This window comes from Prunus mume, linkage group LG3 (genome assembly GCF_029339155.1).
Source record: "Prunus mume cultivar Tortuosa linkage group LG3, ASM2933915v1, whole genome shotgun sequence".
Classification (NCBI taxonomy): domain Eukaryota; kingdom Viridiplantae; phylum Streptophyta; class Magnoliopsida; order Rosales; family Rosaceae; genus Prunus; species Prunus mume.
In genome coordinates, this window is record NC_142700.1 from 7,791,599 (window position 1) to 7,819,507 (window position 27,909).

A 27,909-nucleotide genomic window follows, 5' to 3' on the forward strand; every position below is an offset into this window, starting at 1 on the left:
AAAATCAAGTGATTGCTATTCAGAATGTGCCTTAAAAGTAAAATGATTCACATTTCTAACTATTAATTTTTAAATACACAGAGGGAATTTTTTAAAAATATATATGGCCTCATATTGTTACCCTATGATGTAATAATTTGAATTTGAAACAAGTTATTATATGGTTTCATATACTTGGTCAGGCAGAGATAGTGGCTCATGCAATTACATCAAACGGGGCCTAAGCTACCCGATATTTCAATTTTTTGTTTTTGTTTTTGGAGTAGCTCTACTTCAAATATATCATTTCTCAATATTGAATATGTAAAACATAAATAATTTGATTTTCCAAAATAAATTTGTTTTTTATTTATACAAACGATATTGGAGTAGGATAGTTTTCTAACACATACAGTCAATGTGTTATAAAGGTTCGAACTAGAGTTAAGATCAGTGGTCTGCAAAACTAGGCCCTTTCTACTCTCCGTTGACAATAAATTTGTTTAATTACTACTATGATTTATATGATTATTTAATTTTATATAAATATTAGGGTTTTGTTAGCTTTTTCAAAACTCACACGACTGCAAAAGGAAGTCGGGGGTGACATTAAATTCGGATTTGTAATGGAAAGAAAAAAAAAAGAAGAAAAAAAAAACAGAAAAAGAAAAGGAAAATAGTGATATTTTCTTCTTCTTCTTCTTTTGTTCAACTCTTTCGCCGTTTGAGAAAGTAAAAAAAGAAAAGAAACCGACCACGGGCCACGCCCGCCTGTCTTAAAACTACTAACTAATTAAAAAAATTACCATTTTCTTTTTATTATAAATAAATATTAAACCAAATTCCCAGCTCTCCCACTAAACCAACCACTCTCTCTCTCTTTCTCTCTCTCTCTCTCTCTCTCTCTCTCTCTCTCATTCATTCTCATATAGTGCAGCTGCTTCACAAATCAGAATTCACAACCTAAAGGCAGTATAGAGAGTCAGATCTGAGCTCCATGATCTTCAACTACCTCAATTTGCTCTACGTTTCAACTTTGAAGCTTTGACTTGTAGGTTACTACTACTCTCTCTCTCTCTGTTTCTCTGTTGCTCCCTGTACTTGCTCCGTTTGTCTGCCTAGAAAATGTGGGAAAGAAACAAGGGAACACAGTCTTCGAAACTACGAAAGAATACAATGCTTACAATTTTCGCTTCCCTGAGTTGAGTGTACAATCTCTCATTCTCTGAGCAGCCAAATGAGGAATTTTTATGTTTGCATTCTGATTCATGTGGTTGCTACAATGTCTGTTTGGTAGAATTACTTGTTTAGGATATATTTGCTTTTTACATAATGCTGCTAATTTGGAAATGGTCCAAACTATGAAATGCTCTACATATAGGAAATGGTTGTTCTCTAATTTTACTAATTTACTAGTTCAAACTCAATTCATTGGAGGTCTTTCCCGGCCAGTTTTTCTAAAAGGAAATAGTTTATTACCAGAACTTCAGATGGTTTCTTGCATATAGTAATTTCAAATTCATCTCAAATGTATTAAATTTAGTTATTTTCAATGCATTCTATGATTATATCTAATGTTTTCTTAGTTTTTCTGACTAATTTAACATTGATACCAAATTTAAATCCTTGCTTACTCTTATAGTATCTTGACTAAATGCAGAATTGTCTTGATTAATTACCAATGGCAAGATCGAGACAACATTTCTCTAGCCAAGATTCATCACTGTCACCGACTTCAGTGAGATCACGAGAATGGGAGGGTCCATCAAGATGGACTGAGTACTTGGGTCCAGAAACAACTTCTCCAATGAGTTTGAGGAGCTCCAGGAATGCAGGTCCTGATGGACAGGTCCATAGTTCAGGCGGGTCTCTCAAAGGATTGAACATGCAGTGGGTAGTTCAACTAACTGAAGTGGCAGAAGGTCTTATGGCTAAAATATATAGGTTGAACCAAATATTGGATTACCCGGATCCAGTTGGCCATGTATTTTCAGAAGCATTTTGGAAAGCCGGTGTGTTTCCTAACCATCCAAGAATTTGCTTGTTACTCTCAAAGAAGTTCCCTGAACATTATAGCAAGTTGCAGCTTGACCGCGTAAGAATTGATTTGTTTTCATTTAAATATTAGGTATTCTTATGGTAGTCAGCGTTACTGAGCTAGCTGAATAGTGTTAATATGGAATAATATTGATGCAGGTTGATAAGGTTGCTTGGGATGCCTTACATGATAATGCGGAACTTCATTTACAAAGCTTGGAACCATGGATCCAGGTACGGAGTTAGTATTTCCATTTACCTTTATTCTTCCATTGTCTGAATATTCTATATAAAGCTTCTATAGAACTATTAGTTTTCCGGTCTCTGATGTTTTTGGTGCTAAATTAAGCTCATGGTAGTTCTCGTCAGTGTCTACATTTACTCGTTTCATCTATCTTTTATAAAGGTTTAGGTATGAACTATTAGTTCATTAGTTATTATTGATATATAAAAGGCTAAAACCTAAGTCTAAATTTGTGGCAAGTTTATCAACAACAATTTGATAAATGGTCAGTCCAGGAGCTATGCATGAATGATTATAAGCATTTATTCTTGTTGTTGGGGTGGTGGTGGTGGTTTCGATTTGAGAGATGGTCTGCAAATCACTAGCTCGCTTCTGATTTATAGATTTTAAAATGACCATATTTTAGATGGAGTCAATTAATAGCTTTTCTTTTGCATGAATCAGCTACTTCTTGACTTGATGGCTTTTCGAGAACAAGCTCTACGACTTATATTGGATCTGAGCAGTACTGTTATTACCTTGTTGGTGAGTCTCATGATCACTTATTTACCTCTATAAATTATAGGTTATGGGTGGAACAATGATATTGACACTTTTTTCTCTATTTCAACTCCCACACAAATTGATATCCAGAAGCATATAATTGATGTCATAAAGTTATGGTTTTCTGATATCTCTGTCCTCATACACTCACTGATACATGGTGAACATGTAGTTCAAAAAAGTTAAATAAACATTGTTTCCTGTTATGTAAACGAATAGGATTGTTAACAACAGGTTAGTCTAATTAGTAAGTGTCATGATACTTGTGGAAATCATATGTATAGTGCTTGTTAGAAGCAGCCATATGAAGATAGAAGTACATGAAAATGATCATGTAAATATAGGTTTGAAATGAAAAGTTTTTAATTCAAATTTTCAGATACCAAAGGAGCCTCAATATCTATCTTGCACCTTTTTTTTCCTGATAGTAACAAACGTAATGTTTTCAATGTAACTGATTTGATGACATGAAGCAGGGATGAATTGATAAAGTGCTTCCCAATATATACTTTTGCTTTATTAGGCAGTGAATGTGTAAAATAAGGTCACAGTTTACAAGGAATTTTGACAGAATAAAATAATGTTTGCATTATTTCCTTGCATATTCTAGATGACCTTGTTGTTTAAAACACAAAGTAAGGTTTCTACATGGCATCTCCAATAACTTGGCGCAGTATTTTGCAGCCCCATCAGAACTCGCTTATACTGCATGCATTTATGGATCTCTTTTGCTCCTTTGTCCGCGTTAACCTCTTTTCTGAGAAGGTAAGTTAATTTCTGTTGTTGTTGTTCTTCTTCTTATTATTTTTTTTCAGTATCTGTTTTTTGTCACTCTTTTTTTCTGAGAACTTAATTGCTTTGTCTTAACGGGGCATTCATATAAGTTAATTCCTGTACTTGATGTTCTGCTAACACTTTGCTTATAACAGATGCCAAGGAAAATGATGCTACAAATGTATAACCTTTTGCATTCCATGTCCAGAAACGACCGAGATTGTGATTTTTATCATCGGTAGGATATATTTTTACTCATAAGTTTCTTGTTTTTGCTGCATGTCATTCTTGTATTCATTCAATTTATTTATGTATTGCTTTGGTTTTGTTGTAATAGCATTAACCTCTAAAGAAGTCCATGAAAATGTTTATATATTGATTTGGTTTTTGTTGAAATCTCTATTCTTATTGTTCCTGCTTAAAACATCAGACCTTATGTTTTTTCTTTCTGTTGATAATAGGCTGGTTCAGTTTATAGACAGTTATGATCCACCATTGAAAGGATTAAAAGAAGACCTAAATTTTGTGAGCCCACGTATTGGAGAGGTTAGTTTGTGCTTTAATTTATCAATGTTGTTTTGATAATTATGTTTTTGTTGCTGGGGCACGACGAGGAGGCCCCGAGGTCAAATCCCCTCCTCGAGTGTCATAATTGATAACAAAAAGTATAGTTTTGCTTTTCATTGATGACATTGTAACATATGAATTGTGCCTCTTAAGTAGTCTTTTTAGAAGGATCTCACTTAGTATTTGGGAGTTTGTCGTTACCTTGAGATCAATATCCATGTGGATTAGGTACACTAGTTTTTTGGCAATTTTAGTAGAAGTTTTAATTGTCAAAATGGAAAAGAAATACATTATATGAAATTGGAAATTGGAAATCTTAATAAACTACTTGTCTGATGGTGTTTGTTCCACATCCCTATTCCTTTATCAATATCTGAACAGTGGATAAAAAATGCAAAGGAACCTTTAGTGGGTTTTGGAGGGGTTAGAATTGTTAGATCTTATTTGCTATTTGATACAAGGAATTCATGTTGAGAAACTACGTGGCATGAGATATCACCTATTTGACTTTTGAAGTTTAATCAGTCGTATTTGAAGTTTGAACAACCATTAATCTAGAAAATTATGTTAATAATATTTATTGTGAAGATTTATTACCACTAAATTTCATTTTCTTTTCCAGGTGCTAGAGGCTGTGGGTCCTATTATTTTTCTGTCAACTGATACAAGAAAGCTCAGAAATGAGGGTTTTTTGAGTCCATATCATCCTCGATATCCAGACATACTTACAAATTCTGCCCACCCCTTGGTAGACATCTTCCTATTATTAATTTTAAAACTGGCCAAAATCTGCTAAATTGTTTCTCCTTTTTATATTGTTAATCTGAATGTTTTGTTAGAGTGGTGCTTTTGCAAACTGCATTATATGGTTAATGTTATGTTCCATTTGCAGAGAGCTCAGGATCTAGCAAACGTCACCTCTTATCGTGAATGGGTATTATTTGGGTATCTTGTTTGTCCTGATGAACTTCTTCGTGTCACTAGCATTGATATTGCTCTGGTAAACCTTACACTGTACATGATTTCTAATTATTCTTGCCAATTTTATATTGAATTTGAATTGAACAATCTTAAATGGAATAGAAGACATGCATATTTTGGCATTTGCCTTGGGAGTTTTCTTTTGGTATGTAGGTGCGTTTTGTTATATTTATCATGCATAATGTGTTTGGCTTTTTCCTTATTTTTATTTCTCTGTCGTGGATTTCAGGTCGTATTGAAAGAAAATCTGGTTCTTACATTGTTCAGGGATGAGGTGATTTTTGCTGCCTGTTTTCTGTCGTTCAACTACTTCCATCATTTTCAGTAGCTTATTGTTGTAACTTAAACATGCAGTATATACTTTTGCATGAGGATTATCAACTATATGTCCTGCCACGAATTTTAGAATCAAAGAAGATGGCAAAGTCTGGTCGTACGAAGCAAAAAGAAGCAGATCTGGAGTATAGTGTAGCAAAGCAAGTTGAGAAAATGATAAGGTACGTACATACATCAAAGTCTTTTTTTTTTTTGGGGTCAAAAAATCAAAGTCTAAATATGAAAAGCTGAACTTGGAACTTGCCAGAAATAAGAATGAGAGAAAAGTAACACATTTAATAGTTCCATGCACAAAGTTAAAAAAAAAAAATCTAGTTGTCAGCTTAAGTAGTCTGGCCAAATTTGTTGCAAGATGACTTTTGAATCCTTGATGTTGTTTTGCTTATGCAAGTGGTCTCAAGGTGGAGTGTTTTGCATAATGGACATAACAATGTAGATCAAGCCAAACACAAGAAATAACACACTAGTAGTTCCAAACTTAGCATGTTAATGTATCCATGTGGTGTCCCATATCATTCAATACTTCATAATATACCTGGTGTAATAATGATATAGAAATTCTCTTTTGCATGTATCCCATGAGGGCATATCAGTATCCAGGTTTCAAATATCCATCTGTAACCCTTAGTTCTCATCAAATGAATTTCTTTATGCTTGACGATGTTTGTGGCACCATGTACATTGAATATAATAAAATGGTCACTTGATGCAGTGAAGTGCATGAGCAAGCTTTACTCTCGTGTGATGCCATTCATCGTGAGAGGAGAATATTGTTAAAGCAAGAGATTGGAAGAATGGTGCTTTTCTTCACTGATCAGCCTAGTTTGTTGGCTCCAAACATACAGGTACATTGTCATTGCAGTTTCTTTGTACGAAGTGGTTACATGTGTTCCTTGTAATGTGTATTCTGGAAGGGGTGGAAATGATTGGATTTTTCAGGAAACATTATCGGGCATTGGAAAAACCTTAGAATCTCCTATTAACACATCAAGTTACAAATGAAAAGTAAGCATAAATTTACTCAGGAGATGGATGTTTACCATAACAACAGATTCTTGTTAATTTACTAAGCGTATGAAGTCTCAAAAGACTTTCTTTCGAGGATGAATTTTTTTTGTAGTTATTTAAGTTATTTTTACTAGTGAATTTTTGGTTTATTTCGCTTAAGTTCCTTTCCTGGGTGCATTTCGTAATAGTTTACACGAAAAAATAAAAGGAAATGAAAATCAACAGTTTCTACTTGCTTCAAATATCTGATCTGCTTTGTGTGTATGATTACGGTTTTGAATGCACCGTCTTTTTTCATGTCCTACTCCTACTCTGTTGACAATCAATTATAACTTTTTACTGAACTTTATCTTAATAAATAACTTTTTTCTTAAAAACAAACTTGATCTTGATTCCTCACTTGAGGACGTGTGAGATGGGTAGTGACATACTTATGTAAATTGAGGTAGTTCTGAAGAAAACTTTTGCAGCAATTTCAGAACTTGTAGCCCGTATTTTTTCTTGTTTGAAAAGGTTGTGTTTGAGTCATAAATGACAGTGCTCCCTTATTCTTCTGAACTCTGGTTAGTGCCAACTGCTGATACCTACGGAGCCTTTTATCCTAAAATGCTTGAAATCAGTTAATACATTCACAATTGGATAAGTTAAAAACTGGAGAGTCAGTCTTGAAAGTGTGATATGAAGAAACTCTTCAACCAATCAATTGTGGTGATAATTTTCTCCATTGGTTTTTCTTCTCTATCTGTCAATGACTGCTGGGTTTTGTCCACAAAATTTTTCACGATGATACTCTCTAGTGCTTATTTATAATATTATGATTATCTGATGTATCCTACAGATGGTATTCTCTGCCTTGGCTTTTGCTCAATGTGAGGTCATCTGGTATTTCCAACATGTTGGAATTGCGTCATCAAAATCTAAAACCACTCGAATTGTACCAGTTGACATAGTAAGCCATGTTTGCCCATACCTGTCGAGATCCGTCATGATAAATTTCTTATCCTGGTATGTTCAACCTGATAATGAAGTGCTTGATTTCAACTATTGTGTTTGTTTTTTTTGTTTGCAGGACCCGAGTGATCCAACTATCGGGTTCTTATTAGATGGAATGGACCATCTATGCTGTTTAGTACGCAAGTACATTGCAGGTTAGTTTGAACTTAATATATGCCATGCCATTTTTCTCAATAGTGGAAATATGATAATTTTTATATATAGAAATCTTGATGTATGTTAAAATTCTTACTTCAGCTAGAATGCAGAACCCAAAAATGTAACAACATATGCTCTTTGACACTTGACCAATATTCAACGCATATAAACTCAGAATTTGTATGTGATTTTAATTGCAAATAGATGTGTCCAACATTGTTTTATTACTGCAGTAAGAGATTTCTTCTAGAAATAAAGTATACTTTATTTTTATGCTTTGCGAACTTATATGCAGCGATTCGAGGTTATGCACTATCATACCTTTCTTCTTGTGCTGGTAGAATCCGGTATTTGTTGAATACCCCTGGGATGGTGGCTCTTGACTTAGATTCAAGCTTGAAAGGTCTTTTCCAGCAGATTGTTCAGCAGCTTGAAAACATACCAAAACCACAGGGTGAAAATGTGTCTGCCATTACATGCGATCTCTCTGTAAGAAATCTGCAGACTATGCTCTATTTTCTTTAGAATAAATCTCCCGAGGTTTTTGGATGCCAAATAGATGTTTCCTGTAGATTCTGATATATATTTGCCTGTGTTTATTTGGCACCTCTCTTGCATATAGAGTTTCTCATTTCTTATTTCATCACTTTAATTTACATCTAGGTGTTAAAATAGCTGTAGATTACTAGACTGATATGAACTGTCTAAGGATTATAAATTGTGTTTAGAGGAAATTATTTTAGAGATAGTCATGGATATATCAGTAGGCATTGGTTGGAAGCATTTACTGTCTCTGTCTTTCTTGTTGGCAAGAGGAAGATGTTGTGTGTATGTGTAATGTACACTTTAATTCTACGTTTTTGTTTTATAAATAAACTACTTGATTAGGGAATAGCTGGAATTGTAAAACATGTAGCCTTTTTTCTTTTTGTGGTGGGGAGTGGAGTTAATTAATTAAATGGGCTTCAATTATGTTAATTAATCAGAAGTGTTAGTCCCACATGCCCAACAAATTACTACAAAACCTTATCAGAGTTTTAAGCTACATCAGATTTTCTTTTAATTAAATAATTTTAAAATATACTTTATGCAATCAAGTCTATTTACTTTTAGTTGTTTTTATTTCATAGCATAGTGCCTAACTCATCCCTCATTGTATTGCTCTATATAAATAATTGTTCTCAATATTGTACCCATCGCTCTAGTATCCTAGTTCTCAATTTACATAGGAGTGTTAATTTTGTATTTCTACTCAGGAATTCCGAAAGGATTGGTTATCAATATTGATGATAGTCACATCTTCCCGATCATCTATAAACATAAGACATTTGGAGAAAGCTACAGTTTCTACAGGGAAAGAAGGCTTATTATCGGAAGGAAATGCTGCATACAATTGGTCGAGGTGCTCTTTCTGACTTAGTTTTGACCATTGTGATGGATTTTGTAGTCATCATTGCAGTTAGTTAATTACAGTGATGAAGATAAATATTCTTACGAGTTACAACTGTATGTAACAATTGGGAAAATTGTTCATTAAAATTTTTATTGGTGAGTACTAGAAGCCATTTCTAAGTGATTTCCTTTGATTCTGGAGTGCCGTTAGTCTTAGGACGTCTGAGTCTTCTAGGATATTTAAAGGAAAAACAAGAAGATAATTGTCATTTTTATTACGTTACCTATAGGATTCAGGATAGCACAATGTTTTAGCTGAAAAGTCTCACAAGAAGTTAAATGAAGATCTAATTGACTATGGTCAATTGTGTTGAGCATAATATGATCATAATAGTTTCTTAGTTAATACTTGAAATATCTGTTAAGCAATTGCTGAAGTAAATAAAATGCTTTCATCTCCAACGTTCATTATTAGATTAAAACATGGCTGCATATGCATTTGAATTTGTCATAGTGACAATAACAGCACATACCTATCTGTTTCAAATCAGATGTGTTGACGAACTGGAATCTCAATTATCAAAGCATGCAAGCCTTAAGAAGTTGTATTTCTACCATCAGCACCTTACAGCAGTAAGCTCTGGATCTCATTAGCTGTAATTGGTTTGATAGCTCCTCTTTAGTTAACAAAAAAATTGAGACAAATTAAAATTGATTTTCTATTTTATCTTTAAATAGGTCTTCAGGAACACTATGTTTGGCCCAGAAGGGCGTCCACAGCATTGCTGTGCATGGCTTGGTGTTGCAAGTAGTTTTCCAGAGTGTGCCTCTCCCATTGTTCCAGAAGAGGTGATCCATAAACTCAAGTTCCTCAACCTGCCCTTAAAATTTTCTAGGCATATCTACGTGTCACAACATGCTATATTTATTCTTTAAATAAAGTTGCATGCATAACTGTTTTCTTAAGTTACTTATAGAAGTGATAATGAGCCTTTCTTTGAGCCTTTTTTTTCCCTTCAAGATTCCAGGTTGATAAAGATGCTTTTATCATCTTTTACTGGGAAGATGAAAATAACATTTTACCCCGAAGTTATTGATTAGATAAGACAATTGGGAGTTCATTTTACTGAAACCTCATGATGCTTCAGCATGCACATGGATGCATGAGACCAGAAATGAAATTAACCGTGCTTAACTCCTTTTGAAAGCAGGTAACTAAAATTGGCAGGGATGCAGTCCTTTATGTTGAATCTCTCATTGAATCAATAATGGGAGGACTGGAGGGATTAATCAACATCCTTGATTCTGAAGGAGGATTTGGTGCCCTTGAGATCCAGGTAATCACTTTTATCTGATTTAATGTTGTAACACAAGGAAATAAGATACAGTTGCCATCAGTTATGTTTACAAAACTGATTTTGTCAAAATATTCAGCTTCTTCCAGAGCAGGCAGCGTATTATATGAATTATGCATCAAGAGTATCGATTCCTTCAGCTAAATCTCCAAAGGGACCATCTGGTTTCCCTTTTCCTGGTCAGGAGAGTCATCCTGAAAATAATAGTTCTATTAAAATGTAAGTCATTAGTCATCTTAGTTTCATGCAGAATATGTTTTGCATTGCACTCTTGTAAAGTCCAATATTGGCACGGCTAATACTGCCTTTGTTTTTTCTTGGTAATGGCAGGTTAGAAGCTGCAGTGCAGAGACTGACCAATCTATGCTCAGTGTTGAATGATATGGAGCCAATATGTGTTCTAAACCATGTTTTTGTCTTAAGGGAGGTAAGGCATTCTCTTTTTTCTTCAACCACAAGATGATGCGATTCTCGCATTTTTCTGAAGTGTACCAATCATTTTTTACAGTACATGAGAGAATGCATCCTTGGGAACCTTAGGAGAAGATTGCTTTCAGCACTGAAAACTGATAATGATCTCCAACGGCCTTCTGTTCTGGAGTCACTTATTCGCAGACATATAAGCATCATCCATCTGGCAGAGCAGCACATTAGCATGGACCTAACTCAGGGTATTCGAGAAGTTCTGCTCTCAGAGGCCTTTTCAGGACCAGTTTCTTCTTTACATTTGTTTGACAAGCCAGCAGAGCAACACACTGGATCAGCCACTGAGGCTGTTTGCAACTGGTACATTGAAAATATAATCAAGGATATATCTGGTGCCGGAATCCTTTTTGCTCCAATTCACAAATGTTTTAAGAGCACAAGGCCTGTTGGCGGATATTTTGCTGATTCTGTCACTGATCTTAAAGAACTGAAGGCCTTTGTTCGGATTTTTGGTGGCTATGGAGTTGACAGGCTAGACAGAATGCTGAAAGAACACACTGCTGCACTTTTAAATTGTATTGACACATCATTGAGATCAAACCGTGAAGTGCTAGAAGCAGTTTCTGGCAGCCTGCATTCTGGTGACCGAACAGAAAGAGAGGCATCAATAAAGCAGATAGTCGATATAGACACCGTGATTGGGTTTTGCGTTCAAGCTGGGCTGGCCTTGGCTTTTGATAGACTTCTAGCTGAAGCTTCTGGAGCTGTGCTCTTGGAAGGTGCGCCCTTGATACATTCATTATTGACTGGGATAGCTAAGCATATACCTGAAGAAATACCTGAAAAGATAGAAATCAGGAGATTGAAAAGTGTGACAAACAATTTTGGTGTAGTCTACGATCATGATTCTCAGTGGGTGAGATTGATCTTAGAAGAGGTTGGAGGTGCAAATGATGGTTCATGGAGCTTCTTGCCTTATTTATTTGCTACCTTCATGACGTCTAATATTTGGAATACCACTGCCTTCAATGTGGACACGGGGGGCTTCAATAACAATATCCATTGCTTGGCAAGGTGGGCTTGCATTTACTTTTACCATAAAGTAGAACTATATTTTATGCTAGATACTTCTTAATACAAGATGGAATATATATATATATATATGTATATATTTTAAGTTACTACAGGCAAAATGATCCAAACCTAGGTACCCAGTAGTGCTGAGTTCAATTGGTATATATCTGTTTATGTAATTTCTTGATTCTTCCGTGTTCATTGATTGAGAAATATAATGTTTTTATGGGTCTTTTAGGGAAATGTATTAATGCCTATCACAAATAACTTTTGTTCGCAGGTGCATTAGTGCTGTAATTGCAGGAAGCGAGTTTGTTAGACTGGAACGTGAGTATCAGCAAAGACAATCTCTCTCAAATGGACATGCTGTTGATACAGGGGACCCTGAGAGTCACAGTCGTTTGTCAGCTGAAGCAAGCATAAAATCCTCAATGCAGCTCTTCGTCAAATTCTCTGCAGGCATTATATTGGATTCATGGAGTGAAGCTAACAGGTACACTGATTTATCTTTACAGAAATGGTCATGCAATAGATTTGAGTCATTGACTGTCAAAATTCTCAATTAAATTCTCCTACTTAACCATGTGCAAGCTGCTAATGATTTCAACTGTTCTTCACAGATCTCATCTTGTAGCACAGCTAATTTTCCTAGACCAACTTTGTGAGATATCGCCTTATCTTCCAAGAAGCTCTCTCGAACCCCATGTTCCGTATGCCATTCTCCGTTCGATATACAGCCAGTATTATGAAAATTCTCCATCTACACCACTCGCATTACTAAGTGGTTCACCTCGCCATTCACCTGCTGCATCACTCACACATTCATCTCCTGGAGTACGACAGCCCCGTGGTGACCCCACTCCCCAGTATGATTCAGGTTATTTCAAAGGATCATCATCCCATGGCCAGGAGCACCTTTATGATACTGACAGTGGAAGCTTACGGAGCAGTGAAAGCAGGCAACGGAATGTTCGTCGTTCAGGGCCTTTGGATTACAGCTCAAGCCGTAGTAAAGTTAAGTTTGTGGAAGGCTCAACTTCAGGAAGTACCGGCCCCAGTCCGCTGCCAAGGTTTGCTGTCTCAAGATCCGGTCCAATATCATACAAGTAAAAAACCAAGCACTTGTTAAAAGGGGTATAAAAGGATGGTAATTTATCTACTCTGTAATTTTGTCAATGCTCAGTCCTTCATCCACATATTAGATAGATGAGCTAGTTTATACAAATTTTGACAAATTGCATATCTAGGGTTGTCGAACAAAGTTTCGTCCTTATAAGTGGACTTGATCTTGTAAATTCGTCCTATTGGTGTCACTCTGTGTACATCCAGTCTGTTTATTAAGCTATCTACTTCAAAATCTGCCATGCGTTATCAATTATTTACCATGAAATCAATTTCTTTTAGTGGGAAAAAGAAAAGAAAAGAAGAAACAAAGCAACAAAGATGCGTAACTAGCCAACGAGGTGCGCAGCTCCCGCACACAAGCCTTCTAGACATGGTGAATAATTTTAAAAAATAAAACAAAAAAACGGAGGGGAGAAGTTGATATTTCCCTGATTTACCATATTTTGTGAAGTTTATGATGCATCAATCACAAAGTACATGGCTTCCATATAGATGAATCCATATTTGAACCTTCTTGAGCTAATCCGCGTATCAGAATAAGACCTTGGTAAATGATGAACTTGGAAATGGGTAAATGCTTTTTTACTTTGTCCCGTAACCGAACATGTAAAATGTGAAATGTCGCAGTAAAATTATTTAAGCTAACAAAATTATATGTGCACATCAAAAGAAATTTGAGATGAAGTACCCTTCCAGTTCCATACCAATTCTTGCCACAGAAACCGAACTTCATAAAATATGCACAAAGATTAGATATCATTAGATCTATTTATTTGTAGTCTCTCTTTATATCTAACTTCCAAGAAATCGTTCTCACATTAAAATAAGTTATACCACGCTTTATCAATAATTTACTGTGATTTCAATTCCTGTTAGTGAAAAAGGAAAACCAAACTAAGCAACAAATATTTGCACTACTTTATTCAGACTTTCTTTATGAATTCCACACAGATATACCTTCTAAACATTATGACATTGACAAGATTTTATACAAAAAAGTAGAGGCATAAGATAATAGACGCCCAATAATTACTTGCAGTATAATTACCACGGTGCATAACTTGGTAAAAACTGCAAATTCACTCTGAAAGATAACCCATAAGAAGTCAGCGGAGGTGATGCCTGCAAGAAGAAGAAAAGTTATAAATAATTTGATTGAAAAAAAAACAGGTAAAACTAAATAAGCACTAATAAGACCAGGCAAAAATACCGGAGAGTTTCTTTTGTTCCACGCCGGATTTTGCAGCGTATTGTTGGAAGGCCAAGACGCTGGTGAGCTTCATAACGATGACAACCGGAGAAGCCTACCAGACCATGACAAAATCATTAGCTATAATCCTGAAAGCATATGTGTGGCTAAATATTCTGATACAAAGCTTTTTAGCCTTCTCTTTTTTTCACTGCTTTCAACTAGAACTCTCCAATGATTTGTAAGGAAGAAATATACAGAATAATAACTATTTGTGGAGAATAATGATAAGAGCATACCGTAATAAACTCCCTCAACCTCAAGCACATCAATCTGCATTAGTAAGACGAGTCAGACTAAAATTGATTTTGGAATATGTATCAAGAAGTAATAGCTACATACAAAAAGCTACCTACTGCTTTACCTATTACATAGATGAATATATAATTCTCTTTTCGTTACATGTTCCTATATATTGTGTTCCATAGAAAATTTATTTGATAAAACCTAGTAAATGTCTAACCAGAAAAATGGACAATCAATAATGGCAACTGTCCAGATTATCTGTTTAATTGGTTTTATGCTACTAAAAGAAACATAAACCAGTGTATTTCCTAAGAGAAACTGGAAAAAGGAAAAAGAAACAACTGACGTTTTGAAGGCTCAACTAAAAATAATAAAAGGCATTCCACTTCTGACTAGCCTTTGCTAATTCATAGCATACCATATTCTAACAACAACCTTCATGATCCTTTTGTTTTAGTATGGTGGGTTCCAACACCAGCTTAAGAGTGTGGATAATAAGACCACTTGGTCATGGAAAATACACTGTCTTGATAAGGTTGTAAACTTTAAAATCTATACTTGATCGAGTTCGAGAGTAAAATCATAGTTCTATTTGTATGTCTTATGGTGCCTTCATGATCCCTTTGTTGCATACTTCTCAGTAACTTACTATAAAATGGGGGATTCTTGCAATTCCTGTATGAACTATGTCTACCCTTTAAATAATCACAAATCCTACTTCTATACGTCAGCATTTCATTACAAGGAGTAATTGAGTACTACTGATATTATGTAAAGAAGTTCATTTTCTAAGAACAAGCATTACATAACAAGAGCCAAATACAGCCTGATAATTATATATTAAAATTGAGAAAGTTTGGAAATGAGTGAACAAATTCCCATATCCCCCCAAGTAAATCGTCCATTATCCAACAATCACCAAGACCATGTGAGTACTCAAAAGTTCGAAACTAATCCTAGATAATTTGTCTTTCATTTTCTTGGAAGCCAAACAGAAAATATACAAAACTCAATAAAGAAATTTACGAGTTTGAGGTTGTTAGCAGTGCTTACAGGTGTCTGAAGGCCAATTTCACTGATGCTGTCCATGAGTTCTTGAACCTTGATTGGGTCGTTAGCTCTGGTTCTCATCAAAGGCCTCCTTATCTTATCAAGAGGAAGCTCCAAAATCACTGGTCCACCAACCCCACCACTGCTACCACTAGAACTCAAAGGAGGAGACCCTGAAATGTAGTTCTTATAAAAAATATTTCATTTTTATAAGAAAAAAATCTATATAAGCCATAGATTTTTGTACCATTTGATGAAACCGAAGCAGAAACAGTGAAGCTCCTCAAGTTGTTTGGTACTTGCAGAACAAAATTCGCCATTTTTGTTCTCTGTTTTGCTAGTAAGCCTCTCTCTCTCTGCGTATCTATAGTCACGATATACACTATGTTTTGATTGAATGGTATTGGATCTTCGGCTTAATCACAACTGTTCAATGAGAATTTATTTGTTTTTTGAAGACTTTTGGTATGACCCATTTATTTGGACGGTCCAGATACCACCGAGACTTTTGCCACTTCACATTAGCCAAACCCATTTTCCAATTTATTTTATTTTCCAATTCATTCGTTCCTGAAAGACAGTTCCTTTGGTTCCAAACAAATCCCAATGGCTGCAGTTACCTCCTTTTCGCTCTTCAGGTACTCTTGCTGTTTATCTCTTTGACTTTCACTCACTTTGTTGGTCTCGTCTATAATGTTTTGTTTTGTTTTGGAATTTGGAACAGGAACTGTGCAGCAACAACTGTGAGAGCTTTTGTGACAGTGAAAGCCTCCAACCCCAATTTCACAACCTTCCTTCTTCCTCTTCACTCTCGCAGGTGAACTCTCTCTCCCTCTCTCTCTCTCTCTCTCTGATATTTTGTTCAACTGTTTTTTCACTAGGAAAAAAGGATGGTCTAATTGTCACCAAATTGAAAGTTCTCAAATCTCCTTGCGATGCTCTGAGCTTATACCATAATCTTCACCTGGGTGTCTGTTAATTTATATTTAATAATTAAGGATGAGAGAAAGATGGCCTTTTGGATTATTTTATTTTATTTTATTTTTATTTTTTGGGAGGGCTACGAACTTTCTGTAGAGTTTGATAGTGGAGTGTTCTTTGACATTGGTAAAGTCGTGCATTTCAAGATGTTTGCGCTGTTTTCCCTTTTTGGTGAGTTTGTTTGACCGTTTTGTTGTAGAAAATGTACCATTCTTTCTGTGAAAATTGCTGATTTGACATCTATTGCCAAATTTCACGATGCAGACACCAAAACCAAAATGTCCTATATGTGGTGTCTACTGGCTGGTTTATGTTTGGTCTAGCTCGAATGCTTTGGCATACTACTGCATGCTCTGCAGATTAATTATCTGCGATGCCTTTTGAGCTTCGTTACTTCATAAAAAAACACAAAGGTGGTGTTCATTACCTGGGAGCCAAAAATCTCCTTACCCATCATCTTTCCAACTTTAAATTATCAAATAGGGGACTTGAATATGGGGGCAGGATGCGGTGGCCTTTTGAGATTTTAGCACTGTAGCATGTTTGTTGGAAACCCTTATTGAGGATCTAGTTGGTTGAATACTTTATCCAATATGAAATACTTTTGCCCTCCCAAAGCTGCTTTTCATTGCTGTTCTTTGCATTTCCAAATAAGATATTGATAGTTTATTGGAGTACATCGTGGTTCATGATACAACTTTGTTATACTGCGGTAACTCTATCAAATTATCAATGCATATGCTTATCTATTTGTTGGCTGCTCAAGATCCAAGTCACATTAAGTTTGTAAGAATGAAAAATTGTTTATCGCGCTAGTCTGATATAGTAGAAATATGATTTGCAAATGGTCCAATTGGGTGATCTGTTGCTGAAGAATACTAATATTTTGTTATCAAGTAACTATAGTTTAGCATGTTGTTTATTTTAAGGTGTGTTATATAGTTTAGCATGTTGTTTATTTTAAGGTGTGTTATATGTCATTTGCAACCACTTTAATTACTGGTATGGTTGTCCCTTGGTGCCTTGCATATAATTATCAGTTACATATTTTTTTAGATCCCTGTGCCGTGTTAGCGCTACAAACGATGAGGAGGCTGCTGCCAAGGTAGCTGCAGCTAATGCCAACGGTGGAGCTCCAACAATGTATCATCCTTGACATAGTAAAACTGGTTTGATCTCACATTCAAGTTCATAGCATACTTTTTTAGTCTGGAACTTTGTATATAACTTTTTAAGTTTTGACCCATCAAAATATGGGGAACTCAGTGTGGGTTCTGCCTTACTGAGGAAATTTTCACTGGAGGTGGCAATATCTGTTTCTTCATCTTGATCAATTTGATATTGTATTTATGTTCAATAAATAAAAATTATCACAATCATTGCTTTAACATTTCATTGAAATGGGTAAGAGCTAAACGGAAATTTAGTACACGTTAAAACAATATGTTTTATCCAAATTTACATATGAATTTAGGACTTCCTTCTCCCCCTGTTTTAGATTTGACAAGATCATAGCAAAGGAAATCCCATCAAGCATTGTATATGAGGATGATAAGGTCCTGGCATTTCGGGATATCAACCCACAGGCTCCTGTTCACGTTTTAGTCATCCCAAAGTTTAGGGATGGATTAACTGAGCTGAGAAAGGTAATTCCTGGCCCTTATAATATCGAACATGGTTTTTCTTCCGGTATTAATCTTCATTTTTACTATGCCAAGTACTTTTTCCAATTAAGATTTTTTAATGAAATTCTCTAAGCATGATGCAGAATAGAAAACGCTCCCTTTTGATTTGTGCATTCTGTCTTTGCAGGCTGAACTTAGGCATGTTGAAATACTGGGTCAACTTCTCCATGCTGCAAAAATAGTTGCCGAGATAGAAGGCATTCTTGATGGGTTTCGTGTGGTTATCAACAATGGTCCAGAGGCATGTAAGTATCCCTGCATAGTTTCTATCGTCGCCTTCCTTTCATAGTTGTGTGATGCTTTGCTTGTTCAATAATCAATGGTCTCACTCCGTCCAGGTCAATCTGTTTATCATCTCCACTTGCATGTCCTTGGTGGAAGACAGATGAAATGGCCAGCTGGTTGAAGATCTGAAGCTGCTGGAGGACACCATAAATCTCATATGAGGGAAAGTGGAGTTTTTTTGCATAATTAAGTTTGCGTAGACCCTTGTTTGTTTGTGGAAACTTGGTTTTGTATTGCATATGAGACGATGTAGAATGAGGAGTGGATCAGGTTCCATTAATCATGAGTCTTCTGTTTTCTCTTTTTTTGCCTCATCAAAGCACTCTATTATAGGGAGATTCTCCAATAAGTATTTAAGTAAAGGATTGGTTACATACTTCTAATCTCGACATTATGGTATTTACCAATTTAAAAACTATCCTTGGAATACAAGTGATGGAAAAGGGCTTCGTAGGTGTACTTGTACAAGAACCCGCTATAATTCAAATGAAAGAAATATTGTGAGAAAGTAGAATGTGAACCAAAAATCCTTCTATTATGAGATTATAACCCACTATAAGATACATGTACATAAACCAATAATCCTTCTATTAGGGGAGCAACATGAGAACCATCTTGAGAGTTAGTTGATCCTGTTTTGGGTTCCAAAACGGATAAAACAATTGACAAACTCCAAAAAAGCTGGTTTGGGAGACAGAACAAACAAAAGCTCAAATAAATCTGATTTTTATTCTCTACGAATGTACAAATGAATTACAAGTTACATGTCATTTAATTTAATTTTTAAGCTGCTAAGCTTTCATGACCAAGTAAAACAACAGTATCTACAGTAAATTGTATAAAGCCCTGTACTACTATGGCAAATTCTATTACCCCTCAGTGAAAACCCCATCTGTCAAAGAATCTTTCAGCTTTGTTATAAGCAGCTTATAACAAAGCACTAACTAGCCATCGCTCTTCCAAGATGCAGAAAAGAATCCTTCACGGCCAATAGTCGATCCAAGGCGCGGAGATCTAAATATGAAGCACCGAATGATTGACAGAGGTGGAGTAGCCTCCTTTAAAGTAGAGAGTTCTCTGATTAACAGTCTCATTGATGAAAGTAGCATTATAGGCTGGTTATAATTCCAGTCTGATTTGAGCAGAGACAAGAGCAGTCTCGCACATTCAAATCCCTCTTGACAAGTCGTCTGTCTCTGTTGATCGACAGTTTAATAAAAGGGAGCTTCTGTGCAACCTGGCGCCAGATTTCATTCACTGTTCCGTTCGGTACTCCATATTGGAAATAACGCTTCACCTGAATCAAGAAATTAAGATTAATACAGATTAACATTTGGAACTGGCTTGACCTTTGCACTGTAATTACTTAATAGATGCATCACTATTTTGTAACATTTCATACAAATGTGAATAACAAATTGCACCCGCAGTAATTGGCACACACAAAATGTCAATTGTAGAACTCTTGTGCTTAAACAACGTTTGCCACAAAGTCCGCCTCATTATTCCAATCCACCTGGACACTTTACAAATACCAGCCCAGGCTTCTCTAGAGATGCATATCAGTTTGTATTCAGCATACCCTTGCACTTATGGCCACATCTGCCATCTTGCAGAAGGCAAATCTAATACAAAATTCTAGAGAGAGAGAGAGAGAGAGAGAGAGAGAGAGGCAGAGGCCATGCTAGCACACACACAAAGGTGCTCTAATGAGGACCTACGTTGAGGGCTAACATCTCAGTCACTCATACTTGATCTAACAGATAAGATACATATGCTCTCATGGTTCACATTAGAATACCAATGTGTGTTTGTGTGTGCATATACATTAACTTCCTTCCCCATGCTCAAACAAAAAGTAAAATTTGCAAAAATTTTCCTGTTTTTAATCGTCGTTTCACCATTACTTGTTTTTCCACCCTTGGACTTCAACCAAATCAAATGTTAAACATTTCATACAGGAAATGAGTAAAAGAAGCAACAATGGCAAGAAGTAAAGCAGACATGAATTTCAAAAACAAGAGAAAGAACTAAAGCGGAATGAAACTTGAAAAACAACAGCAAGAAAAGGCAAATCAAACCCCAAATACAAAGCAATTGGACTAACCTCATTCAGCTCCTTCTGGTATTCCAGAATTCTCTCAGTTGTGATTCCTCTCAGCATTGAGACCAAGAATTCTGGCTTTAAAGCTGCATTGGATTCTACAAATATTGCTATCTTTCTGTAGTCTATAACATCTTCAAATGGAAGCTCAATGCTATCACTGACTATCACAGGCACACACAAGCTAACTATCGAATCAAAAAGTCTGCAGGCTGATGGAGTATCACCAGCAGGATTTAAACAGAACTTTGATGTATGCATCCCACGGGAAGCAGCCCGTCGACTCTCTCTGGATTGTGTTCCATGTTTTATTATGACATCCTCCTCATTTTCAAGTAATTGGAAAAGCAAATCACGTATCTTTCCCCCCTACAAACACAAAAATAGACCCCCAAAAGCCAAACATTAGCTCAGATAGATAACTCAGACTAAGATCAAACTTGTACACCAAAAAGTTTCTTTATACACATTCAAATCCTTAATTCATGGACTCAAATGACAATCAATCATTGAATTCTCTATAAAAATGCAACATTTCAAACATACCCACAAGATAATTTATTACAACAAGCAACAATAACGATGAGCATAAGGAATTTAGTAAGCAATTGAAGATGTACCTCTTTGCGGAACCGATTGCCCATGAAGAATAACAAGGTGTTGCGGTCCTCAACACTGATATCGCCGCTGTAAGTGTTGATGCGGTGAGAGTAAGGCACAATCACGTCCTTAACAAGCGATCCTTGGTCCTCCTTCAACCGCCCGAAATCACAAACAAGCAACACACTGTTTTTGACTATGTCGATCACTTTGTACAGAGCATTGGGGTCCGAGGCCATGATCACGTGGTCTCGACCATTATTCCTCTTCCAATACACCTGCTCCTCCAGCCACTCAATCAACGCCACCTGGTTCTCCTCGTCACTGTACAGCGGCTTATCGGACCCGGAAGCCGGTCGGGCCGGGTTGACGATCAGGCTCAATGACGAGAAGAATGGGACGTAGAAGAAGTCCGCCTCTTCCGGATCCAAGACCTTCTGAACGGGCGACCCGAACCGTTCCGATTCGGGTTTGAGCAGGTCCTTGAAGAGGTACCACTCGCCCATGTGCTGGTGACCCGGGTACTTGAGCTTGGAAACGTCTTCGTCGGGTCGGGCGCCGCGGGCCAATGAGTGATGCTCGATAACTCCGTAAGTAAACCGCTTGGGGAGGTCGTATAGGTAGACTTTCACGGGCTTCCCGGGGAAATTAAGCTGATTTTCTCGGGAAGCAAACACGTCGGAGGAGATCGAGGAAGCGGAAGAGAAGGAGGGGAGGGCGGTCTCGAGCTTGGCAGTGGTGGTGGGGGTGAGGAAGGTGTTAAGGAAGGCGTAGATGAGGAGGACGACGACGATCGTGGCTAGGGATTGCTTGAGGAGCGAGGATTTTCGCGCCATGGAGAGGTATTGAGGGAGGGTTAGGGTTTGGTGGGCATGGGGAGAGGTTGACGAAGGTGACGAGGGTTTGGTGGTCTTCTTGGTTTTGGTGGATCGGAGCTCACTCAAACCCATAGGCATTGCTTTGGGTTGGGGGTGGGTTCGGCGCACAGCGCTAACATACGCTGTGCGCGTAGTGGGAGACACCTTGGTTGTAAAAAGGCTGATTGAGCAAATTTTTGGAATTTTGCATTCTTGAATCCATGAAATGATATGATGTCGTTGTGAGTCGTCACCTAATTCAAATTCTGAACCACATTTCTTTCAGCGTTTTTATTATTGATTAATATTGCTAGGGATTTTTAACAAACACATTTATTTGCTTTCATTTTCACATCAATGTTCAATTTTCTGACTTCTCTTCAATAAAATAAATAAATTTTGTGCCTTTTGAACCATAAAAAGTCAAATTTGTCCCTTTTCTGAAAAATAAATAATAAATAATAGAAAATAAAGAAAATAAATTGTTTCTCCTAGAATTTAAACAAGCAAAGCTTTTTACTGTTTTAGTATAGTAATTAGTAAGAGTGTGTGTGATCTTATCCCACATCAATTTTACTGCTCCTAATTTACCAAAAAACCAAAGTTTTACTGTTTGGGTAGACCTTGCTAAACTACGACTGAGCCCAAAGGAAGTAGGCCTTGCCTTGCCTAATTCTCATATTTGGCTGTGCCTAACCTTTTTTTTCTTCTTTTTTTCATGAACCCATCATCATTAATTTTTTTATTTATAAAAAAATTTAATTAAGAGAATAAAACCACGTATGGGTAGATCAGTCAAATTCTCCTTAAAATAACTAACATGGACACGTACCCCCCCATCTCTGTCTCTCCCTCTCTCACATTTATTCACACACCATAAAATAAACATTTTTTTTTTTGGGTCACTATGCTGAGAGGTCAAATTGGTAAGTTAGTTTTTGGTTAAGTAATTAAATGGTAGATATATCAATCTATTCTTAAAGATCTCTGATCACTCATATATAGCCAACTCATATATATATATATATATATATATATATATATCAACAGAAACCAACATCCACTTTTGCTATAAACAAAAGTAAAAACCAGAAATTTGTAACCCAAGTCAAGAACATAAATAAAAAGCTGATTAGCTAATAATATTCTAAATAAGTCTTATATATATATATATATATAACTAGTTCAAAAGCCCTGAAAATAATTCAGATATATATATATCTTGTATAAATTCCAGCTGGAGAGGATCCAGACACCCCTTTTCTTCTTTCTTGCTGCATGCCAGAAGCTAGCCCTTCTCATAAGCTGGTCACTCTGCAGAAGAACATAACCAATGTAGTTTACATATAATCAAACACTAGTATACAAGCGATAATGGTGGAGGTGGCTGAGATTGTAATTGAGAAGGCTCGAATTACTGTATAGGTGTACGTACCGTATATAGAGCGGCCGCTGAGATTGAAATCGAGGAGGCTGGGCTGATGAGGAGGCTGGAGAGAGTAGGGGTTGAACTGAGTCTGAGGCATGGCAAGCTTAAGCACACTGCTTGGTTGTTCTTCACCACCAAAAGGGAACTGATCCAGTACGTGTCGATGTTCCTCAGACTTTGGTAGAATCTGCAGATTCTCCACCTGTTCTGCCTCATGGGCCTGCTCATGACCAAATGCTGCGTCTTGATGCGCCTTAATCTGAATCTTGCGTGCATTTAAATTCAACAATTAATTTAAACACTTCATGTTAATTAAAAATTAAACTAATAATTAAGGAAACTTCTAATGGTACAACTTCTGATGATACTCACCAGATGGAATAGTTGCTCATTTTCTTCCTCCCTCCTCTTGGTCTAGTATTATTAAATAATTATATACATAGACAGATCAAAGTTCAAGATCATTAATTAACAATTTTAATATGGTAATTAACTGGAGAGAAATGGGTGTTTAACAAATTAATTACCGTTGCACGAAGATTGTCTATCTGCTGTTGCAAGACCTCAAACTGTACACACAAATAAAAACAAGACATTAAAGAAAAACATAAGCACCAAATAAACTAAAGAGATTTTAAATGATGGATTAAATAATATACCTTGCGAGCTCGAACCCTGTTAACAGACTCCTCTAGCTGGTGCTCAAGCTCCACCAGATCCTCAAAGCGCACACAGCTCAGGTCCTCACCAGTGTAGCGTTGCAAGCTCAGTTCCAGACTGTGAGTTTCTCTCCTCATTTTCCTCAGCTCAGCATTCATATATTCCTATACGTACAAATTTCAATAATGCTACAATTTCTTAATCCTGATCAAGTTCAAATTAATTTTGAATTAAAATCAGTACACAATGATCAATGAGCTACAAATTTATACGTACCGTGTCGTTGTGTTGAAATATTCTAGTCCCTCTAGCAACCTGGTACCTTTGAATCAGCTCCTCCATGCTAAACCATACAAAATATGAATGCAGCCGACATTAATAGCCGTTGAATCCACTGAATTAATGTATAAATTTGATACAATTTATCCAAAATAAAAAGGAATTTATGTATTTATTTGCTACAATTTGATCATTTCAATATATTATTTAGTGGTGCACTTGCTCAAAATGGAAGTAATTATGTCTCATATAAAGGTAAAATACGGTATGAAATTAATTTACATACTGACTCAGACAAGGAAGAGCAAGTAGAACAAAAGAAAAACAAAAAGTAAAGAGTATGATCAGACGATGGAGATTGTAGCTGTGCTGAGGCAGAAGTAATAATACATCATGAATTTGTTTTATTTTCTTTGTTTTTATCTGACATGGTAATCATGAAGTTGCCTCTGTCAGAAATTAATATGCTATAGGAAAACCCTAGGTATGCAGATCTGCGCAGATGGCAAGTAAATGTACTCAATTGGTCAAATCATTTGAATCTGATGAGGCTCAAGGACCAAAACTCAAAACCAAACCTTAGTACTGTGTCAAAATCAACCTGCGACGGTGCTCAGAAAAAAAGAAAAGAAAATTAAAAAATAATATATTGGGAGGGAGGAGGAGAGAGAGAGTAGGACCAGATCATCAGTAGAAGAACTCCAGAAAACAAAACCAAAACTGGCAAAAAATAACAACATAACACAAGGAAGGAGAGGAGTTGAGAATTGAAACAAATCAAACACATTACCATTAATCAAAGCGTGAAAGTTTGCAAAAAGAAAAAGGTGAACAAATTAGCCCTACCCATGAATCAAAACAAGATCTTCTGATAAAAGAAAAAAGAGAAAATAAACCAAAAATATATACAAAAATAAAACAAGGGAACCCATCAAAGCAAAGCAAAGAGAAATGAGATCCACAAAAGTAGTAGTAGGTGCTAGTTCATCACCTTGAAGACTCACTGCAGTACTGAAACATCTTCCCAGTGCTTGAGAAGATGACAAGACCGATCTGAGCATCACACAGCACAGAAAGCTCATGAGTCTTCTTGATCAGGCCAGCCCGCCGTTTTGCAAAAGTGACTTGCCTTGTGGTTCGGTTTTCTATCCTCGAAATTGTTATCTTTCCCCTTCCCATATTTATGCAATTTCTTCTTTGTAGGAAAAGCTAGAGAAGAAATTATGGAACTCTGACTCTACCAGTGCTCAAATTCCTGATTTAGATCAAGACCCCAAAACCCAACAATTAGCTAAGTTCAAAAATACATATACTTCGAACAACAAAGTGCATATATATATGGATTGTATATATGGAAAAAAAAAATGCTTAATTGTTACTATGCTATAAGAGTACTAAAGGGGTTCTTATTTTTGTTGGATGAAAATAAATGATGAGAGACTTATACCCAATAAAAATCTTAAATGAAGGAGTGCTACAATAAACAAAGAACTGTGATCAGAAGTAGGAACCTAGTTTTCTAAAAACCCTAATGACGACATATGTAAATATGTTAACATTTTGGTATATACTGTGAAAATATGAGAGAGAGAGAGAGAGAGAGAGAGAGAGAGAGAGAGAGAGAGGTAGAAGGAAGAGTTTGGAAGCAAAAGACTTAGAGAGGCATTGGTGCTTTACCTCTGCTTTCTCCCTTTGCCTTGTTGGGTTTCAAGTTTGGAATGCTGAATGAACTGAGCAACTCTCTATATTTAGATAAACTTACGTAGGCAAATTGCCCATCATTTTCCCACTATTTACCAAAATGCCTCTCTACCATTTGATTTCAGATTAATGAGTGAAGAGAAAAAGAGAGAGACAGTGCTAATACAGCTTCGGCACACCATGTACAAAATATATAATTGAGTTAAAGTTAATTATGCACTAATTATAAATATTCATCTTTTATATCGCTAATACCTGTTCACATGTTTTTTTTTTTTCCGAGAAAAATAATTAATAACGGTGAAATTCATATGCATATTTTTTGTGAGGATCCTAGCAGGTGTAGAAGTACTTGATTGCATCTAGTTCTGTATTATGGTAAATTAAAAATGCAGCTAGGAGGAGCACATGGAATTGCAGTTGTATCAAAGTGGTCCATCCATGGTCAATAATCTCAATGCCCTAATTAGTGCGCAGAAGAAGATCACATTCATGCATGCTACAGATACATGGGGTATATGGGTAATTTCAGTCGAGAACTACAAAGCTTTGGTGTCTTATTGCATGCAGCGACTGTTAACCACCCCTGCCTTTTTGCCCTTTCGTCTGCAAACCCAGCCTTATGGATTTTGCCATTTACAGACACTTTTTAAGGCTGTGAGCCAACTAGGCTTTCCCAAAATGTCAAACAAATGGAAGACTTGGGTTGATGTGTATATGTATGACGACTTGGGTTGGCTTATGGGTTGGCGTTAGATATTATTAAGCGTTAATCATCTATGTAAACATGGCTTAGTCATTAAGCATGATCGTGGAATTTCTGCTAATTAGTTAAAGTGTCACTAATCTGCAACTGACGACCTTTATGAGTCACAACCTTTTTGGGCACGTCCAAGTGACTCATAAATTTTAATTGTGTGAGGCTTTTTCTCTAAGTGAATTACTGAATTATTGCATCTTGTATGGTAGCAAATTAACCCTAGTAAATTATTTACCCCAAGAACAACCAAATTGGATAAAGAACAAAGGTTGAAAAATTGTTGTTGATTGGTCCCCACCCTCCCCAAAAAAAAAATTCAACACTGCAATGAGAATATAATGATTTATCTTCAGTTATGGGGCCCCACACCTTCATTTCATCGGACCACTACCAATACTCAACACTCCAACCATTTCAAAACCCTAGCATATTACATGCATTGTCATGGAGGCTCAAAATGTGACCGTTGGATGAGTGCTATAAATAGAGAAGAAATAAAAATGATTGTTTGCCTAAAATGGAACTCAGTTTTACGTCTCCTTCATTGATATATTGCTTCAGTCTTACACAGAATCACATGGACTTGGTGGACTCAAATTCAACAATCAATATTAATTAACTGTCTTTTACGCGCTTGCAATGCATGAGATAGTGCTTTGAATTTTGACTCAAAAGTTCATGTACTTTAAAGTTTTGTTTTTGTTTTTGTTTCTCTAAGTACTTTTCAAAATGAAATGTGTCGTTAGATTATTAAAATTGCCTAAATATTGTGAAATATGAATAAATGCATCGCGTGTAAATGTAGACGCTCATTATCCATACATTAAATCTTTGTTACCTAATATATTTCAGCCATTCATTGATACGAATTATTCTTGATTTAGGCTTCTCAGTTCCTATTCAGGATTTTGTGAGTTTCCTTGTGTATTGGTGTTCGGGCCTTGGTTTGGTTGGCTCCCTCTTAAGTTCTTAACCAAAAAGAAAGTTCCATTTCTCTACTTAATTATTCTAAATACATTTTTTCTAATTT

General features: G+C 36.2%; 5 protein-coding genes across 9 annotated transcripts; 2 read left to right on the forward strand and 3 right to left on the reverse strand.

Moving 5' to 3' along the window:
• The first annotated feature begins 827 nt into the window (after nt 1–827).
• On the forward strand, nt 828–13,225 carry GRL (transcription activator). Of its 4 annotated transcripts, none has more exons than XM_089047811.1 (24): nt 828–1,034; nt 1,640–2,074; nt 2,176–2,250; nt 2,705–2,785; nt 3,488–3,568; nt 3,733–3,815; nt 4,039–4,123; nt 4,767–4,892; nt 5,037–5,144; nt 5,355–5,399; nt 5,480–5,622; nt 6,174–6,306; nt 7,308–7,418; nt 7,539–7,617; nt 7,917–8,110; nt 8,878–9,023; nt 9,565–9,646; nt 9,752–9,862; nt 10,225–10,350; nt 10,448–10,587; nt 10,699–10,795; nt 10,877–11,868; nt 12,149–12,361; nt 12,489–13,225. In XM_089047811.1, exons 2-24 carry the CDS (start codon nt 1,661–1,663, stop codon nt 12,976–12,978), a joined length of 4,155 nt encoding a protein of 1,384 aa, XP_088903937.1. In that variant the 5' UTR covers nt 828–1,034; nt 1,640–1,660; the 3' UTR covers nt 12,979–13,225. The 4 variants fall into 4 exon arrangements, with proteins under 4 accessions (XP_088903937.1, XP_008225836.2, XP_088903939.1 ...); XM_008227614.2 differs by having other exon boundaries at nt 831–1,030; XM_089047813.1 differs by having other exon boundaries at nt 838–1,030; nt 3,478–3,568.
• A 663-nt stretch (nt 13,226–13,888) lies between these two features.
• SRX (sulfiredoxin) lies at nt 13,889–15,946 on the reverse strand. Its single transcript, XM_008227615.2, has 5 exons — nt 15,786–15,946; nt 15,542–15,711; nt 14,482–14,515; nt 14,204–14,297; nt 13,889–14,115 (listed from the first exon to the last, which is right to left on the reverse strand). The coding sequence occupies exons 1-5, from the start codon at nt 15,856–15,858 to the stop codon at nt 14,100–14,102; spliced, it is 387 nt and encodes a 128-aa protein (XP_008225837.1). The 5' UTR covers nt 15,859–15,946; the 3' UTR covers nt 13,889–14,099.
• Nucleotides 15,947–16,018: 72 nt separating this feature from the next.
• On the forward strand, nt 16,019–18,790 carry LOC103325454 (HISTIDINE TRIAD NUCLEOTIDE-BINDING 2). Its single transcript, XM_008227616.2, has 6 exons — nt 16,019–16,176; nt 16,263–16,355; nt 17,576–17,662; nt 18,018–18,165; nt 18,332–18,449; nt 18,543–18,790. Exons 1-6 carry the CDS (start codon nt 16,145–16,147, stop codon nt 18,608–18,610), a joined length of 546 nt encoding a protein of 181 aa, XP_008225838.2. The 5' UTR covers nt 16,019–16,144; the 3' UTR covers nt 18,611–18,790.
• Nucleotides 18,791–19,199: 409 nt separating this feature from the next.
• On the reverse strand, nt 19,200–22,266 carry ARAD1 (Exostosin family protein). The gene is made up of 3 exons (XM_008227617.2): nt 21,214–22,266; nt 20,597–20,962; nt 19,200–19,786 (listed from the first exon to the last, which is right to left on the reverse strand). Exons 1-3 carry the CDS (start codon nt 22,147–22,149, stop codon nt 19,598–19,600), a joined length of 1,491 nt encoding a protein of 496 aa, XP_008225839.2. The 5' UTR covers nt 22,150–22,266; the 3' UTR covers nt 19,200–19,597.
• An 892-nt stretch (nt 22,267–23,158) lies between these two features.
• On the reverse strand, nt 23,159–26,127 carry LOC103325457 (MADS-box protein FBP24). Of its 2 annotated transcripts, none has more exons than XM_008227622.2 (8): nt 26,096–26,127; nt 25,410–25,673; nt 24,416–24,482; nt 24,139–24,303; nt 24,007–24,048; nt 23,852–23,893; nt 23,486–23,738; nt 23,159–23,364 (listed from the first exon to the last, which is right to left on the reverse strand). In XM_008227622.2, the coding sequence occupies exons 2-8, from the start codon at nt 25,595–25,597 to the stop codon at nt 23,360–23,362; spliced, it is 762 nt and encodes a 253-aa protein (XP_008225844.1). In that variant the 5' UTR covers nt 25,598–25,673; nt 26,096–26,127; the 3' UTR covers nt 23,159–23,359. The 2 variants fall into 2 exon arrangements, with proteins under 2 accessions (XP_008225844.1, XP_008225840.1); XM_008227618.2 differs by having other exon boundaries at nt 23,486–23,744.
• Between the last annotated feature and the right edge of the window lie 1,782 nt (nt 26,128–27,909).